This window comes from Eublepharis macularius, chromosome 4, assembly GCF_028583425.1.
Source record: "Eublepharis macularius isolate TG4126 chromosome 4, MPM_Emac_v1.0, whole genome shotgun sequence".
NCBI lineage: Eukaryota > Metazoa > Chordata > Lepidosauria > Squamata > Eublepharidae > Eublepharis > Eublepharis macularius.
Window position 1 is genome coordinate 119948262 of NC_072793.1, and position 18647 is coordinate 119966908.

General features: G+C 42.4%; 1 protein-coding gene across 2 annotated transcripts; it reads left to right on the top strand.

The window, feature by feature from the left end:
- Window positions 1–641: 641 nt before the first annotated feature.
- On the top strand, window positions 642–18438 carry LOC129326866 (cytochrome b-c1 complex subunit 1, mitochondrial). 2 transcript variants are annotated; one of them, XM_054975164.1, is made up of 14 exons: window positions 642–771; window positions 1618–1664; window positions 2496–2636; window positions 4468–4554; window positions 5907–6036; window positions 6929–7127; window positions 9730–9809; window positions 10507–10622; window positions 10839–10982; window positions 13263–13423; window positions 15877–15962; window positions 16849–16937; window positions 17197–17272; window positions 18190–18438. In XM_054975164.1, exons 1-14 carry the CDS (start codon window positions 657–659, stop codon window positions 18252–18254), a joined length of 1536 nt encoding a protein of 511 aa, XP_054831139.1. In that variant the 5' UTR covers window positions 642–656; the 3' UTR covers window positions 18255–18438. The 2 variants fall into 2 exon arrangements, with proteins under 2 accessions (XP_054831139.1, XP_054831140.1); XM_054975165.1 differs by lacking the exon at window positions 1618–1664 and having other exon boundaries at window positions 682–771.
- Window positions 18439–18647: the final 209 nt, after the last annotated feature.

Genomic DNA, 18647 nt, shown 5'->3' on the forward strand with positions numbered 1-18647 from the left:
TACATCTGTGAAATACTGGAGCATATGCAAATACTTCGCCTAAAAATATGAATAAAGCCCCCCCTTAAAAGCGGATTGAAGCAGGCGGAGCACATGGTCATCAATATTTTGCACATAGTAAACAGATTTTCAGGGGAGGGGGTGGTTCCACAGGGGAAGCCATGTTGGCCACAGAGACAAAATGGGGGATAAAGACCAAGAGAGAAAAATGCATTTTTGTCTGCTTATGACAGGGACAATTCCGAAAACACAGAAAAAGCCCAGAGTCGCATGCACCGCAGTCAACATCGGCGTTAGCTGCCTAAAACTCAACAGGCTTTCTACTCTGGCTACTGGATGGTCAGGATGGTGCCATTCTTCGTTTTTTCTGTATCCATGGAAACAATAATAGCTGTGGAGACATTTTGAAGGTGTGTGTGTGTGTGGGGGGGGGGGGTTATCGCCGTACACGATTTTAAAATCCCTCCAGGCTCCTCATTGTTGAGCTTCCCAGCACTGCTCGAGATACAAGGTTCTGCGCTGAAAAGCGCGACGACCGCTCTGTAATTCGTCTCTATGGAAAAAGTCACTCGGCCCGGGCCATAAGGTTAGAAAGTGGGACATCACCTTGCGCATGCGCATCTTCTGCCTCCGCGAATGGGAGGTTCCTGCTGCGCATGCGTTATTCTCCGCCTGTCAAAGCCAGTTGGGGGCAAGATGGCGGCGTCCTCTGCATGTCGGGCGGTGGGTTGTGTTGCCGGCCGGGCTCTTCTGCGGGGCTCTCAGTCACCGGTGAGTGGTTGCTTGGCTGGGCTCCTGACTAGAGATGGGGGTAGCGCTAGAACAGGCGAAAAGGAGGATGAGGAGGAGCCCTGCTGAGCCGTCTCCTCTCGAAGGTCAAGGGGAACAGGCCAGGCCAGGTTGCATCCGCCTCGCCCTCACTCCAGCCTAAAAATCGCATCACATATTTGCGTTCTGGTTTGAATAGAATAATCATTTGCGAGTATTCGTGTTGTGCCTCCGCCTTTTCTTACCGTGCCGATGTAGCGCCATCACCCCTCCCACTTGGGGTCATGGCCCTTTTCTTTGAAGAAACGGATGTGAGGTAGTGCCCAGTGCATCCGCAGAGTCCTTTCCTTTGCTGTAGAGTGACTGCTGCCCGTTCTCGTGCATAGAGACTTGAGGAGGCTAGTCCCTAGAAGCACTGGTTTTCTTTAAAGTATTCCCTAGATGGCATTCTGAGACCATGGTCTCAGAAAAGTGTTTGTGCACTTTAGCGAAGCCTCGTTATGGTACTGTGTCTGCTCAGTTTCACCATTAGCCGTTTAACAGTGAGATGGACAAAAGAAACTACCCTTATAATCCTCTCCTGATTCTGAGTGCTGCAGAATAAATGAGTGCCTTGTGCACATTTAATGCTGATTCACAGGATAATGAAAATAGAAACATGAACTGAATTTAAGTATGTGTTGAAGTGATCACATGGCTGGTTCCTAATGTTTCATTGTAAATTGAAAATTTTCTGCTAAGATACATAGTTGCCATCTTTTTTTGATTGGGTTCTTGTGCATCTTACAGTTGTGTGATGGGTAGAAATTCAACAGGTGCAATTAATATTTGCCTGTTTTATTGTTAAAGGCAAAGGTACCCTCCGAGCAGCAGCAATGATCTCGGAAGCTATTGAGGTATGGTAAAATAATAGACTGCTGAAGAATAAGGATGCAGGGCTCTGTGATGATCGAAACTCAAGTTATTCTTGTCTAGTTCATATTGTAGTCTGCTTCCAGTATCCTGTGAATGGACTTTTAGTGTTTCTTTTAGTAAAGGACTTCTTGGGAGGTCAATACAGGAATTTGGTAATGTCAAAATCTGAAGAGCCTACAAAGAATAAATTGTCAGTGCTTTGGCTACACTGGTTATTTTGTGTTATTGTGGGAGAAAACAGTTTGGAAACAACTCGTCAGTGAATGTCAGTGAAACGTATGATCCTGCTTAGAACAAGTTAAAATCTAATGAACAGTGTTTTACTTGTCTTAACAAAACATTTGGGCCACTTTCTTGTGTTTACTTCTAAAGCTGCTGCTATTTAACCTCAAAGAAGGTTGTACAGTTTGGTTTGTTTGAAGTTACATGAGAAGCATGAACTCTTATTCCCTGTGTTGTGAGTGTCCAGTACTTGCTTGAGCAGCGAGGAAGTTGTTGTATTTTGGAGCTTTGTGTTATGTTTGACTGCAGTATGTAATTTTTTTAAAAAATGTCTAGTCAGCAGAGCTGGAATGTTTATTTTTTTCTTGTTTTGGAGATTAGTTCATATTGGAGATTAGTTTCTAAATACTTACATTGTTTATGAATAGTATTTTGTCAGTTAAGTAACGCTCCATAATCTCATACATTTTTACTTGAGCACTTTCTATTAAAGTGTTACCATGCATTTCTAGCACCATTACATGACTCTTTTTGTGTGTATCATTCATATTGATCAATGAATTATGGTTTGATAGTAGACATCTTTTTAGCCAGCCTTGTGGAGTTTGACAAGAAGAGGAAGCACTGTATCCTATGCCCAGGTGCTGCATAGCCTCCCTGAAACACAGGTCACCACTCTAGACAATGGATTTCGGGTAGCATCTGAACAGTCGAACGATCCTACTTGTACAGTAAGTTTAACTTGCCTTATTCCTAAATTTCATGACAGAAAGTAACATTTTAAAAACAGGGGGAGGGGGTCCCTAAAGCAGAAAAGCCAAGATAATTGAGCAACATAACAGAAACCAAATGGTTGCTTCCATTGCTTTAAAAATATCAGCATTTCTTTAAAACAAAAAGGCAGTTCACAACTGAGAATGCACCTATGCCCTTCATGTATTGATAAGGAACTATGATAGCGGTCTTCAAACCAGATTCAGGCAGGGAGGAGGTGATGAGATTCCTCAGAAACTATCATGAATTCCTTGATGAGAAAGCTAGTAATAATGGTCAGATTTTCTTGCTATTACTGATCTTCCCTTCCAATGCACATGTTAGATGTATTTTAGGTCTGGGGGAACCTGGATTCAAATCCATGGACTAAAGTGAGAAATTACCAATTGGGTCTGAGCAGGCTTTTTTAGAACTGTAAACTTCAATCATTCAGCAATTTCTTGTGAATGCCTCTGTATTTTGCTTAAGTATGGTGTGGTGTAGTGGTTAGAGAGTTGGCATAGGATCTGAAAGACTGAGGTTTGAATCTTCACTCTGCCATAGAAACTTGGAAGCTGTTGCCTGGCCCTCATAGGAGCTTTGGTGGGGGGCAAGGGGCAGATGTGACATCATGCACTCTGGAAACCAGAGTTTCCAGAGTGTCAGAGTTTTCCCCTGGACATTACATCATTGTGTTGTGCAACATAATTTCTGCCCCCATTTCTGCCCAGAGGTAAGGACAGGAGGGAGGTCCACCCAGTGGGAGAATGCATGTCAGAAGCAGGAAAACAGCATGCCTGCTTGGTTCACTGACACACGTTTAGTCTAACCTACCTCACAGGGTTGTTGTGAGTATAAAATAGAGAAGAGCTGCTTCAGGTCCCCATTGGGGAGAAGGGTGGGGTGTAAATGAAGTAAATTTTTGTGCAGAAATAAGCCCCTTTGAATTCAGTGGGATTTATTCCTTTGTAATTGAGTTTCGGATTATAGTTTGTTATGTTTAGATCAAAATCCAATGGTGCATGTAATGATGTTTAGATTTTGAATAAAATTAGCAAGTATTTATTGATATGCCTGCCTTTCTTGTGAGAATCTCAGGACCAAAGGTGGGTGATAGCAATATAAAAACAAATTGATAAACATTAAAAAGAAGTAAAAACATTAAAAACCTATCTAAAAACACCTTGTGCCTTCACCAGCAGAGTGTCCCCCCTTTGCTCAGGCTATGCCAAAAGCTGTCTGGAATAACTTTTCTGAGACACTCTTCCAGTGGCACGGTGTATCCACCATGTAAGCTCGAGCCTTGGCACGTTAAATATGCCTTAGATAAATGGGAATAGACAAACTGTACTTCATCAGTAATTTCTGTGGGTTTGAATCTAACCAGCTTTTTCACCCAATCCTGCCTAATTCTCCTCCTCACCACAGCCCTCATTCTACATGCCTTTTGGCCATGCAGATATCATAAATCCCCAGCATAGCGTTTTTTGATGGTTAAAATGAACCCTTGCTCACTTTTTCACCAGTTTAAAAGTTGGCTGGATCCAACTTGTAGTGTGTACCTCTTTACCCAACTTAAGGTGTGTACCGTCTCTGGCCACTGTAAATTACATGTGACATGGTGAAGTAGAGCTGTAATTATAATTCTTCATGCAGTAGAAGCACTGTGCAAACTCTTGATTTCAGTGCGCTCTTAGATGCAGAGGAAGGTGCTACTGGACTCTTTTTGAGTGTGCTCTTAATGGCATGCAATTTTCTCTACAGTTAATCTGTTATTTAATATATCTAATTAATCTTCATTTATGTCAGGTAGGAGTGTGGCTTGATGTAGGAAGCCGCTATGAAAATGAAAAGAACAATGGAGTTAGCAATTTTGTGGAACATCTGGCATTCAAGGTGAGGTGATAAGCTGTCTTGGTTTTGTGATGATTAACACAAGAAGGCTGATTGCAGGTTGTTTATCCAACATCTGAATACTGAAAAATCATAAAAGAGTATCCTTCTTCGACTTTCAGAATAAAATTACGATTATATATTAGCATGACCATAGGAGTATATATATTTCAGTCTATACTGTCCCTGCTTTTAAAACTTCCTTCATGGCATTAAAGTTTGTTCTTTTTTGCAGTGTGTCTTTGACGGGGTTCTTAAATGCAAATGCATTATTTGGAAATTACTTCTGGCCTAATTGTAGTCACCTTTGTGAACAAGACTAGGGATATAGGGGTCGGATCCAGCAGCATAATGTGTGGACAGACAGAAGGCTGTTCTGCATTCCTCTTTCCCCAGCAATCCTTTTCATGCCCTTTCCCATTCTCACTGCAGTATCTCAAGTCTCACAGCTATTACTCCATGCACCGGCTATAAACTTTCTAGGGGTTGGAAAAGACTGCTGAGGGGAAGGGAACATGGGAAAGATTTGCAAACCTTACATTCATGGATTTCTGGATCCAGCCATAGTTCAGAGCAGCAGTGCCCAAACCAGGTTAAAGTAGGTTACAGTTTTCATGTAGGTAGGTTGTGCCACCAGGAAAGAAGAGGAGACTCGGAAGTCTCCATGAAAAATTTGGGTTCACCTCTTCATAATGTTCAAAATCACTATGAAATGTACAGCCTGTTGCTGTATATTTATACTTTGTAAACATGAAAAATAAAATACAAATACCTTCATTACTAACTGAAATGAGATTCCTGCATCTTACATTGAGGAGGAAGAAAATAGTGTGGAGTCCCTTTGCAAAAAAGGCTATGAAATCCAAAAGGGTAGCAGTTGATTTGTAACATCTTTGTGTATATGACATAAGAACGAAGTGTATCCTATCATCACTCCATTCACTAAAGAGCAGCATATTTCTTTGTCACTGATGCAGGAGGCTCTTCCCCAAGGGCATGCACCTTATGCAAACGGAACATGATGCCAGTATATTTGAGAAGCATGAGTTTTCTTCCAAAGCCATGCTGATTGTTCTGTCACATCTGAGTCCTCAAACTGATTAGTATTTTTAAGACCTTCTGGGATACTTTTTTTTTAAGGGGCTAGTGATTTCTAAAATTACACACAGATTAAGTCACAGTACTTTGTCAAAAGGGGGTAGTTAAACATCTGAATTATTTCATGGAGTTTATATGCTGCCCAATGGTCTAAGGAGGACTCTTCACCATCCCCCAAATAACATTGCTTTTAGTGACCCACGGGCAAGCACTAAGAACCTATTTACCTGTCTGTTTGCTTCTTGGTATCTCTTTAGGGCACAAAGAAACGCCCTGGCACCGCCTTTGAAAAAGAAGTGGAGAGCATGGGTGCACATCTCAATAGCTATACCTCTCGTGAGCAGACAGCCTTCTTCATGAAAGCTTTGTCCAAAGATTTGCCCAAAGGTAGCGTCATTGAGCTGTGTTTTTTGGCATGGGGGAGAGAAACTGCTTTCTTTGCAGAAATGTTTAACTTGACTTCATGGGGTAAAACCTATCCCTAGGATATTTGCATAAGGTTTTGTTTTAATTGTTCTGCCGTATGCAGTGATGGCTAAATTTAAGCCAATATTATCCAATAGAAAGCAATTTCCACCTGATTAGTTCTGGGATTCATCTGCCATATATATTCAGACACTGCTGCTGAGGGCTTGCCAGCACATTGCTGGCAAGAAGAAGTTGCCTTCAGATGGCCAAAATGGGTTCATATAATCATTATATTTATCAAGAAGTATAAAATTGTGCTATCTGGACAGACATCTCACTGTATGGTTCAGCCATTCTTTCAACACTGGAATTTGCTTCTTTCTGAAATATGTCATCTTTTCCCATTGGTTCCCTCCTTCCAAATATCCCAGTACTGACGTTTGCAGCTTTTGTGCCATTTCATAACAATTGCAATGGAAAATTTGCTTATGAAGGCTTCCTTTGCATTCCTTCTGCTTGTACAGTGCTGCCCTTCTTTGCAAAGATTGGGCTTTGTTGCAGAACACATTCCTCCAGCACTTGGTACTTTTTTCTCATGCAAGATGCTTGAACATAAGAAGATTGAAATTAGGAAAATAAAAATAGAGGAGAACTGAAGGGAAGGAAGTATGGAGCTGGCAGAGATATAAGAATGAAAACTAGAGGTGATATTAGTTACTAGAAGCAAGAAGGGAATTGGCTGTATTGATATATTAACGTCACAAAAACTGCTCTGTAACTTGTGCAATTTAGGCTCTTCTTACCTAAAATATCTTAAGTTGTTCCCCACTTCTAGTTTGACATAAAGAAAATTCTTTTGTGTGTCTTTTAGCGGTTGAGATTCTGGCTGATGCAGTACAGAACTGTAGTTTGGATGATTCCCAGATTGAGAAGGAGCGGAATGTCATTCTTCAGGAGATGGAAGAAATTGATGGCAGCTTATCTGATGTTGTCTTTGACTACCTTCACGCCACAGCTTACCAAGGCACTGCTTTGAGCCAGACTGTTGAAGGAACAACAAAGAATACAAAGTAAGCCTCCCATAAAAATGTTTCCTGTTTTTGAAGCACATTTCTTCTGCTCTGTCAGGTTATGTTCTAGAAAGCTTCTAGTTACAAGCAAATGAAATGAAGTCTAAGATGTAAGGCATACCTCTTATGGAGCTGTTGCTTTATATCATTCTTCATTCTGGGTGTAATTTCCTTTTATAAAATGGAGGGGGGCAGCTCCACAGCACAGCTGGAGTGAAACAGCAAACCACAGGAGGGACAGCTACCTCCCAGCTCTAAAAGATCTGTATGGCGAACAAATGGGACCTCTGTAGGAGGCGCATGGCTGACAAGAGAAGGTACCTGCAGCTCTCCCAGGAGGAGGCCTCAACATGGAAGAGTGCTCTGGAAATGCTTCCTGGGATGCTCCAGCACAGGAGCTTAACTAAGGCAGTCAGCTGGTGGTGGCTACCTTATGCATCACTTATCAGTAAGAAATACTATGATCATATTCCCATTAGAACTGGCATTACCATATCTCTTACAGAGCCGTTTCACACTTAGCCCTCTGTCTTCAGGAACCACAGTGTTAAAGGAATTATGACGGCAGTATGGTGCTTGAGTGTGGTGTAAGTTATAAGGTGTCAGCTTTATCAGTGTTGGCAAATCATTTTCAGATCTAGTTACTACATTTCTGTATGTCACCAGGTAGCTCAGGTGTGCCTGCATGGTTCTCTCAACAGTAAAGTGAAGTAGCTGAAGTCGCCCAATGAACTTCACAGCTAAATGGAGATTCGAGCCTAATCTGAGAAATAGTTGCATGTATAACTCCTTTAAATCAGTTTTTTCTAGATTCATAATAGCTTTTTTGCTAATAAGGTGTGGGTAATGTTAGACTAGGATCTGGGAGACCCAGGTTCAGATCCCCACTCTGCAATGGAGACTTCAGCCTAACCTACCTCACAAAGTTGTTGTGAGGAGAGAAGGATGACATAAGCTGCTTTCAGTCTCATTGGGGAGAAAGGTAGGGTATAAATGAAGTAAATAAATATATAGTATCCTTGTAATTAAGAGATTGACTGCCATTAAGTTATGCATGCTTTAGGACCATGGATTCCAAGAGGAATAAAGCTAAGATATGTGCTTGATTGCAGCAGGTGTCTTTTAGGAAGGAAGGTAGGTGGGTAGGGTTGCGCATGTGCTTTGCATGTAAGTGCCTGGAAGTTGTACACATGGTACAGTAAAGACATCAGGTTACTATGGGCTGGAGCTTGATTATAAGATGTATAATAATAATAGTCAATATTGATATAGCATTTTATAGTATTCATAGATCCAAAGGAGTTAGTCATGTTAGTCTGTAGTTGCAAAATAGATGAATCTGACGAAGAGAGCTGTGTTCTCGAAAGTTTATGCCTCTGTAAAGTTAGTTAGTCTTAAAGGTGCTACTGGACATTTTACTATTTTATAGTATTCAGAATGCTTCAACTATGCTGTCACTTTGTAGCTAGGGGTGTGCAAAATTAAACAAACAAGCTGGAAACCATTGTTTCATTTCATTAAAGCAGCTTCCCAGAATGGTGAACCAAATCCAGGAAACCAAATTGTTTTTGAAAGGGCAGAGTAGACAAATGGCTCACAGGATGGGGAGAAGCAATCCTAAGTAGGTATACTCAGATGTAAGTCTCATATCATTAAATCGTACTTACTCCAAGGGAAGTGACTTTAGAATTGCAGCCCGTGATTCAAGTCTTCTGGGCTTTTATCAGTGTGACTGATTGAACTGATTGCTTGCACATACTCCAGTGGCACTTTTCCTCGCAGTGACTGAGCAAGTGCCATGATGGGTGTGGGGGAGACAGATAGTGCCACAAAGCACACCAAGATGACCCCCCCCCCACAGGTCTTCTCAGATGTGAGTCCCATGTTATTCAATAGTGCTTACAGCCAGGGAAGTGTCTTTATAATTACAGCCTATGATTGATGACTGCACATTCCCCCTTCCAAACATTTCCAAAGACAGGCAGGACAGTTCTCCCCTTGTGAGGACCCATTTGGCAGGGAGACAAATGCCATTGCCAGGCAACGGGGAGGAAAGCTGCATTCATGTGCACTGTGCACATTTTCCCTTCCCACCAACAGAGTTAAATAATAACATGAGGGCTCTCTCCCCTTGGAATCAGATTGGTGAATACCATTAAGGAAAACAAGATCCTGCCATGCGGGCCCAGTGTCTGCCTGCAGCAGCCACCATTGCATGATAAGAACCAAAACAAAACACATATTTGTTAAAACTTCCAGGTAGATCCCCTGATGAAGCTGCTTTCAAGATGCATAGGGATCCTTGAGCAAAATAAAAATTTCTTTATGCTGTTCAACATCATTTTTTCCCCATCCCTCCCTTTTCTGCATTGGTGCAGCCCTCTTTTCTGCATTTCTTCAGTCAAAACATAACTCCAGCTAGAATTTAAATATCTGCTGTGTAAGTGGCAGCTAGAAAATGAAATGTTTTTGTTATGATGAAAGGAAGAATTTAAGAATGTATTAGTGACACTCCTGTCCTCATATTAACCATCATTCCTCACAACATATTTTATCTGAATATTGTAAATCATTAAAGTGATTGTCTATGTATTTTCCTTAGGAATTTGTCTCGTGCAAATTTAGTAGAGTACATCGAGACTCATTACAAAGCCCCTCGCATGGTCCTGGCAGCAGCTGGAGGTTAGTACAATCTTAATGGTATAGAGTAAGTCATCAGGAGCTCCTCCTTCAAACACTATATCCTTCTTGGATGCTGCTTGTTGTTGTGTGGTCTCATATCCATGGCCCAGCACAGGGCAGACGGTAAAACTTTTTGAAGCAGGATCAGTCTGCTGCAAATGGCAGAGTCAAATTTTGAAAGGTAACGAAAACAGGATTCAAGATGGCACTGTTAATTCCTCTGTTCTTCTTGTTAAGTATGTGATTCTCTGATCCTTGTATATATTGTGTGATAATGGGTTAAGGAACCCTGGAGTTTACATAACTAAGACCTGTGTTACAACTTGGCCATATTCTTATTGTTTTTTCTGCTAGTTTTGTAGAGGGCAAGCTAGCAAGCAAAGTTAAATTAGTAGGTGTTTCTATGTGTTGCCTTAGCATAGAGCAGAAAGAACAGATAGACTGTGGTTGGCAGTGGCATTACGGTGACTAGGTGAATATATTTCCATTGGTAACTTCTAGTGGGTGGTGGGAGACTATGAACTTTCCTGTAAGTACATTCTGAACTGCTCTTCCCCAAAGATTTATTGAAGAATGGTATTTCAGTATATCTACCGGAACCTTATAAGAAACATTTTTGGTTTTCTTAATTAAATGCCACTTATTGAAAATAGAAGTCATTATACTGATGAGTTACTCTTTTTGCCTTCTTTGCCAGGTGTTGGTCACAAAGAACTAGTGGACCTTGCCAGGCAGCACTTTGGCAATGTTCCCTATCAGTACCAGGAAGATACAGTACCCATTCTTCCACGCTGCCGCTTCACTGGGAGTGAGGTACAGTTTTAATTATTTGGTATCCACAACAAGCAGTATGTGAATGTCAGAATTCAGGGCAGCTTTTATTTAAGCAGTTTTAAAATGTGACCCTCTTGGGTACTTACGTATAACAGATTCCATTCCAGTCTTGAATTCTCCTCTCTGATGGAAAAATCTTTTTTTCTGCAGAAAAGGTTTGATTGTACTTTGCATTCCCCCTTTAATGTTTTTCAGATCAGAGTCAGAGATGATGCTTTGCCTCAGGCTCATGTTGCTATTGCAGTGGAGGGGCCAGGATGGGCCAACCCAGACAACATTCCCCTTTTAGTAGCGAACTCAGTCATTGGGCGCTATGATCTTACCTTTGGTGGTGGTAAGGTAAGACAAAGTATTGGAATGGGTGTTTTCTGTTTTGCATCATGGAATCTACTACTATATTCCTTTCTGTTTTGACTATAATGTGTAACAGCAAGTAACTTTGAGAGTGTGAGAATATGTCCTTAAATTGGTGTTGTAATCACCATTACATATTAGATATGCTTTCTTAAATATTATTACTGTATATGTATCGAATTACCAACACAGATTGTTGATAAGTTATTATTTGTAATGCTGCTCCACATGGGCAGGAGGTGAAACAAGCAGCAATATTGTTGAGGTGGGGTGCCAGTTTGGAGAGGGGGGCACTTTTCCTTTTTTTGATCTTGGGAGTATTATTGTGAAGCTTTCCTGAATTATTAAGATTTCATTTAACCCACTGACTAAGCTGAAAAGTAATGACGCTTTCTGCTATGCTGAAGTAGGTAGGCAGGTCTATTGAAGAGGCTGTGAAAAACACAAAGCCACATGTCTTTAAGGTTTCAAGAAATGAACTTTAAACTGTGGAGAACTCAACTGCGTTCATGAGTCAGGGGAAGCCTAGCCCAGGGTCCACCTGCCCAACAAATTGGTAGCCTCCCACCAAATTCCCTTCTAAGTCCTGTCACTGAGGTTGGAATCATACCTCAAGGCTAACCAGATTGTACTTGAGAGACAGCAAGACAAATCCCAACCAAAAGTTACAAAAGATAGCATGGACCAAATTGGCCTACACACTGAATTTAGAATGAAGCTGTTGTATCAAAAAGGCACTACATAAAGATATAAATGATTTATTAATAAGTGAGTTAAATGATTAAACTAGAAAGTGTGCATAAAAGGAAAGATAAAACAAGAAAGCTAAATAAATAACCTAACACTAAACATGCCAGAACAATTGGTCAGCAATGTAAAGTCCAGCATCGCAGTCTCAGGCATAGAAGCCTGATTGTAAATCCAAATAGCCACAGGCCAGGAGTCATGTCCAGATCCCAGGCTCCAAGACTGAGGTGGCAAGTGGCATGGCCATATTAAAGCCAAACCTACAGCAATTGCATAGCTAAGTGAACCAGCCTTTATTCCCAAAACCCGGGAACAGGGCAAAAGGAATTGACCAATCAGAACATGGCAGTGACATAAGGACCTGATTATCTGCAGCTGATGCACGTTCTCACCCCAGTGCCCTTCCTCCAAGATGGCTCAAGATAAGCTTAATGAGATGGAATGTAGTACAGCCATGATGACCTTGGTGATTATCTCCTTTCCATAGCAGTTTCAAAGGGGCCTTGCACCTGGCGCTAATAACACTAACAAGGCTCAAGATGTCGTATGAAATCATCTTTTCACACAGACACAGACCAACAGTTTTCCCAACAAGCTTTGCAGACTCTGATCAAGTGGACATAATACTTGGCATAACCTAGGTCCAGAGCAGGCCTCACCATGAAAACAAGTCCTAAAACAAAGGTTGCTCCAACAGCTACCTCTAATACTATCAGTCAGTTGACCAAATGTGAAATTATACTGCAAGTTGTAGCACTGTTTGAATAAGTCAGCACTCTTTTTGGCATTTGAGGTATACACAGATGGGAGCAGAGGTAGGAAAAAATTGTCTGTCCTCACAGTAAACTGTGGTTTCTTCACATTAGAGAACCCAGCTAGTTGAGTAAGAAGAATGGAACTACAAACTGGTATGTGATTGTTCAGAAGGGTATATGTACTTCTGAGGATATGCTCCTAGGTGTCCTGGACAGATAAAGGAATACAGGAGTCTGCAGGATCAACCATTGGTAAAGTTGCCAGTTAAAGGCATCTGGGATGGTATTGCTAAGTCTTCTTCCTAAGACTTTGGAGAGACGCTGCTAATCAGGGTAGATAGTAATGGGATAGATGGACAAATAGCCTGACTCACAGTGCAATCCTAAGCAGAGTTACTCCTGTCTAAGCCAATTAATTTCAATGGTCTTAGATGGGAATAACTCTTCTTAGGATTGCATTGTCAGTGTAAGGCAGCAATCTTGTATGTTGGGTCTACTTGTTGTAGATGTGATATCCAAAATTTGGGAGGAGGGAATTTCATTAAAACTACTTTAGAACATGGCTGAACTGCATTCTCTCTGTATCTGCATAGTCAGGGAGCAGCTTTTGCCTTAGATGGACTTGAGGAGGTTTCAGCCATGTTCACTGTGGGTACCAAGTCAAGAAGTCAGTTTTCTGCTTTCTCAGCTTCTTGGTGAACTGAAGCTTGGCTTTCTTCAGGAAGCTTGGCATTTTTAACAAATATAATTATTCATTTTACAGAATCAGTCTAGCAAGCTGGCTTCAATCGCAGTGGAGAACAAGCTATGCCAAAGTTTTCAGGCCTTCAATACCTGCTATTCTGATACGGGTCTCTTTGGATTCTATTTTGTTACTGATGGTATGAATATTGAAGATACTCTGCACTTTGCCCAGGCTGAATGGTGAGTGTGGCTTCAGTGCCCATTTATTTTCTCTTACTTTCTAGCTGAGACTCAAGGATTATATGGTGTAAAGTCAATGCAGTCAGTAGGATGAGACATCTAATAAGCAAAGCAACAGGACTAGGATTACAGCAGACTGAAAGCATAAAATATATTTAGCAGTGCTGAAAATGGTATCACAAAAGGATTAAGGGATATATATATATTAGTTTTGCAGATGCTATATCTAGGCAAAACTTTATAAAGCTGTCTAAAATTTAGCTCACTCTAGTCCATCTATGATGCTTTAGTTTTCCCCAGGTTAATAGGATGTGAATGTTTGCAATTTTTTCATCTAGAGGCTTCCCAGGATTTTAACAGATTGCATTTAACCTGCTGACACTTCTGTCAGTGTCTGTATTAGTTTGGAATTCCAGTAGGAGCACTTTAGTCTGTGTCCCTTGCTGTTTGCATAGTCCAGTACTGAAACTTCATATATCCACGAAGGGTGTGCAATCTGGGATTCATGAACTAGCTAAATAGCTGTATTTGTGTTGGTCCAGCTATGCTGGATCACATTGGAGAATCCAGGAAGTCAGACTTTGATAGGCTGGATTATTTGGCTGCAGGCAAGGTCCATGCTCTGGTAGGAGAGTGGCTCCAAAGGAGCCCTTCAGGCACTGCCAGCTGCAGCAGAGGGGATGGGGGATGTCCCGATTACCGACTCAGACTGCAGGCAGGGGAAGCTCCCTAGTTGTGAAAGCCAGACGAATCACAGTTCCAAGCTTCAGACACAGATTAGATGACAATCACAGCTTCTAGTCCAAAGGGGCTATTCCAGAGTCAAATCCACAGTAACAAGCCAGGGTCCTAGACAAGGGATTCAGTTCCAAACACAACAGCAAGGTCAGTAGTAAGCAGACGCGTTGCTTCCACACAGCCACTCCCTTTTCGGCTTCTTTTAACCCTCACAGTGCTCAGCTGCTTGTGCTATAGCATGCACCTGCCAGCTGTCTCAGTCCTGCTCATGCAAGCACTCTATTGATGCTGGGCCGGTGCTGTGCTGCTAGCCTGGCACTGCGCCTTCTGGCTTGGAGGGCTCTCCTAGCCCTCCTCTGATGGTGCTCCCGAGGCTCTGGTCATGGAGGGGGAGAGCTGGCCTGCACCTGGCTCTCTGCTGCCGGCCCAGGGCTGGGAAGCTGAGGGGGAGAGCTGGCTGGTGCCTGGCTCTCTGCTGCTGGCCCAGGGCTGGGAAGCTGAGGAACCGATGTGCTGGGACCTGGCTGTGGGTCTATGTCTGAGCCTTCAGAGACTGCCTCCTCCTGCAGTGCCTCTGCCACTGGCTGTGGATCTGGGTCAGGTTCACCAGCTGCCTCTTCCTCAGAAGAGTCCTCTGAGTCTCTGCTCTGCTGGGCCAGGTTGGTCCATGACAGGGGAGGAGGAGAAATGGAAGCCAATCCTGCTTCCATCACCACCACCACCACCACCTTTCTCCCTTAGAGGGTAGGGGGCAAACTGCCATTTCTTCCTCCTCTCCGGCTGCTGCTGCCAAGGCACTGTAGCTCCCTTCTCAGAGCTGTCATTGGGGACAAGGAGATGAGCCGGGAATGTTGGGTGAGCGGGGTCGGCATCTCTTCCTGATGCACCATGGCCAGGGCTGCCAGCCATGGAGGAGGAGGAGGAAGGCAGTGAGAGCATCTTGGCAGCCACTGCAAGAAGTGGCAGAAATGCCTGCCTCGGGGCTGGTGGCTTGCCCCAGTGTGAAGCTCTGCACCACAGCAGGAGGGTAGGGGACGGAGGTAGCAAGTGGGAGTGCATTTACATCCTGCCCCTCCACCCCCACCTGAGCTCCAAAAGAGCCCTTCAAACTGTGGCTGGACACCTTTTAAACTCTGTGGTTCTGGTGAGCATCACCCCCACCCCACCAGCTTCAGTTTGGGAGGATTCTCTAGATTGACATCGGTTTCCTGAATCTGGATCAACTGAATTATTGGGGGGTGCACACCCCTCATTTCTACATTAATTAGAGGAAGGGAACTAAAGAAGATAATGGAGATAATGGAGAAACATCAAGGTGCAGAAAATTATTTTAGTACTATAATCAGCATTTCTAACATGCTGCTCTTTCTGTGCTGGGTCCTACTTATGTGCATTCCTCCATAGAGAACCATTAAGGAGCCATTTGGAAATGAGCCCTTTGGAGTATTTAACTGTTTCACTTCCTGTCCATGTTTGCACTGTATTTCAAAATTCTGGCTTCTGCCTTTATCCTGTTACATAGTTATTGAACCTGATTTCTTCCCAGCTCTTAACTTTCAGAAGATGCCGGCTGATTAGCAATCTTGGTAAAGTCTTATTTTTAAGTCTGTGTTGCAAGTGAAAGGAGGTGAAGGGGGCATTTTTCAAAGGTGTTTGGTTAACTTTCTCCCTCTTCTCCTCCCCCCTTTCTGCTCCCAACCCCATTTCTGGTATAGGATGCGCCTGTGCACCAGTGTGACTGACAGTGAGGTGAAGAGAGCCAAGAACATCCTTCGAAGTACCTTTGTCTCTCTACTGGATGGTATGTCTTAAGTTGAGTAGGTTGTAAACTCAGCCAAACTCACATTCTTTAAGCAGGTTTCACATCTTGAGAGAAGTTTGTTGCAAGTATATTTGCATGATGTTTCTCCTTATTCTGGACTCCCTCCTGAGTCCTGATGCCGTCTTCCTCTCGTTTGCCCTTTCCTCTTGGTTCAGAAATAAAGTTTTGTGACTTTGCTGAGAAGAAGAATTGTCATTGCTACCTACAGGTGTACAATTCTTGCCAGGGATTAAAGTGGGATGAAGCCCTAGCAGGATGAGTAACTGCATCACTACTGCTTGTCCATGCAATCAGCCCACTTTCTGTTCCTCATAATGTAAGAGAATACAAAGAGGCATGGGTTATACTCTTAACAATTACTGATTAGAAAATGTGCCCTGAGCAGTGTACCAAAACAACACAGCTTGGATTATTTTTGTGTCCTGTGTTGTAAATGTTTGTATTGCTGCAGCCAATATAACTAAAAGCATTGTGGCACCTTAATCACTAAACTTATTGTGACTTGAGCTTTCATTAGCCAGAATCCACCATCTGATGCATGAAATGTGCTGTTTCAGTGGCCACAGGCCTACTATTTAATGAAGTGGTAAATCTCTCTTGGAATGTCAACAAAGGAGAAAAGTAAGACCCACAAGCTGTTCTTATTTATATCAAATCTTTAGAATGTGAAATAGCCGCCGAAACAAATTATTCTATTGTGGCTTTGTTGAATAAATTATTTAAAAGAATACAACTACAAGAAACCAGTCTATGTTGTCTGACAATATATGTTGCTTGTGTATCCTTAACAGAATACTCCTCATTTCATAAAGTGCTACATACAGTCAAAGGACACTCTGCTGATGGATTGTGTTATCTTTTCCAGGTACCACTCCTGTTTGTGAGACTATTGGAAGTCATATATTGAACTATGGGCGTCGGATACCTCTGGCTGAATGGGATGCCAGAATTTCTGTATGTATTCTTGATTTGCCAATGTCCTTGCAGTAACAAAAATGTATGTCCCATGTATTGCAACAGTGTTTTCAGAAAGAGTGAGTTGAGTGTAGCTGATGCAAGCTTTCCTAGAAGATTAGACCAGTTTTGTTATCTTGTGTGTCCTGGCTAGCAAAACACTCATCTTTGGCTGGCAGTCTGCTTCTAGTGGCAAATAAAGCCTCTAGTTTTAGTGTTTGAAGTGTGACTCTCTGCATTTTTCTGGCATTACTTCTAGGAGGTTGATGCCAGAACTGTGCGGGAGGTCTGCACCAAATACATATATGACAAATGCCCAGCTGTTGCAGCAGTAGGTAAGTGACTAGACTTTGTGTATTGTCTACTACTTGGGAAGTGAAAAAGCAATTAGATATAAATGGTAGCTGCTTCCATAGAGACCTCTTTGGTTTCCTTGGTTGCTTTCCTTGAATCTGTTACTGATTTTAATTTTAATTTTGCTTAGGCTGCATTTGGGCTGCTTCAGATTAGCTGTGCCAAATTAGTCACTGGGTTGGATCTAGACTAAACTTTCTGTTAATTGAAGGGGAAGGGTAATTTCCACCAATTCCCCTTTCCTGTGGCCATCCTTCAATTTGCTGTCATGATGTTCTTGAGGGCCCCATATCCCCCATGAGCAGCATTTCACAGAGGTCAATGCAGTGGGGGGGGGGGCGGAGGCGGGAAAGTTCTATCCTACTAATAGAACTGCTTCTGAGAGTGGAAAAAGTCTTCTGGGGTCATGCTAAATTATACAATACTGGCTTGTGGGGCGATTCTTCACAGCAGCATTCCTGAATATTGTCTGTCGGCCAAGGAAATGTTTCCCTTGGAAAACCTGCCAGAATTGCTTTTGTTGGTTACAGTAACTGTAACCTGCAATTATTAACATTCCAATCAAAGCTGAAATCAAAGCTCTTTCAGGGAGTGTTTCCAGACAAAATAGGGAAGTCAACAAAATCCCCCCCCACTCCATCTAGCATTATATTGTCTGAAACTTTCAGACTGAAGTCTTTCTCTTTCTGAGACCCCCAAAGATATAAAATTTGTCCTGTTGGTTAAGTCCAGTTTGAGTTGCTGAGGAGCCTAGAACAGAGAGATTGTTGTAACTTGCCTTAAGAATATAATAGTCCAGGCTTGACTTGTGTTGAAGACCTTTATAGGTTTTGGTACGGCTGAAATAGTGACAGCCTTTCCCCCTGTGTTTCAAGTGACCAACTGTCTTCTCCCTCAGGTCCTATTGAACAGCTTCCAGACTACAACCGTATCCGCAGCGCCATGTTCTGGCTCCGTTTCTAGGCTGTTTTACACATACGATGGAAATGAGGCAATGTGGTTATTGAATGAACACCTCTGGGTTCTAATCTCGTGCATTTCTTCTGTGCACCCGTGGCAAGATGGTTCTCTCAGTTGCTGTACAAATGTTCTTTTCAACCAGATTATTGATGTGCCAGAGAGCTAAATAAATTAAGTTTCAATGAAATTGGTACTGCATGTTTATGGCTAAAGGGCAATTGTGGAAGTGGGAAATAAGGACCCCCCACTGCTTTTATCTTACAAGGAGGCAGTGTGCATTTGTTGTAAGTCTTGTATGTTACTGTTTCTACATCCTGAATGATATCATAATTAACTCTAGTCTCTTCTTTTGTTTGAACCCTTCTGATCAATGTGAATGGAGTTGTGGAAGGGGAG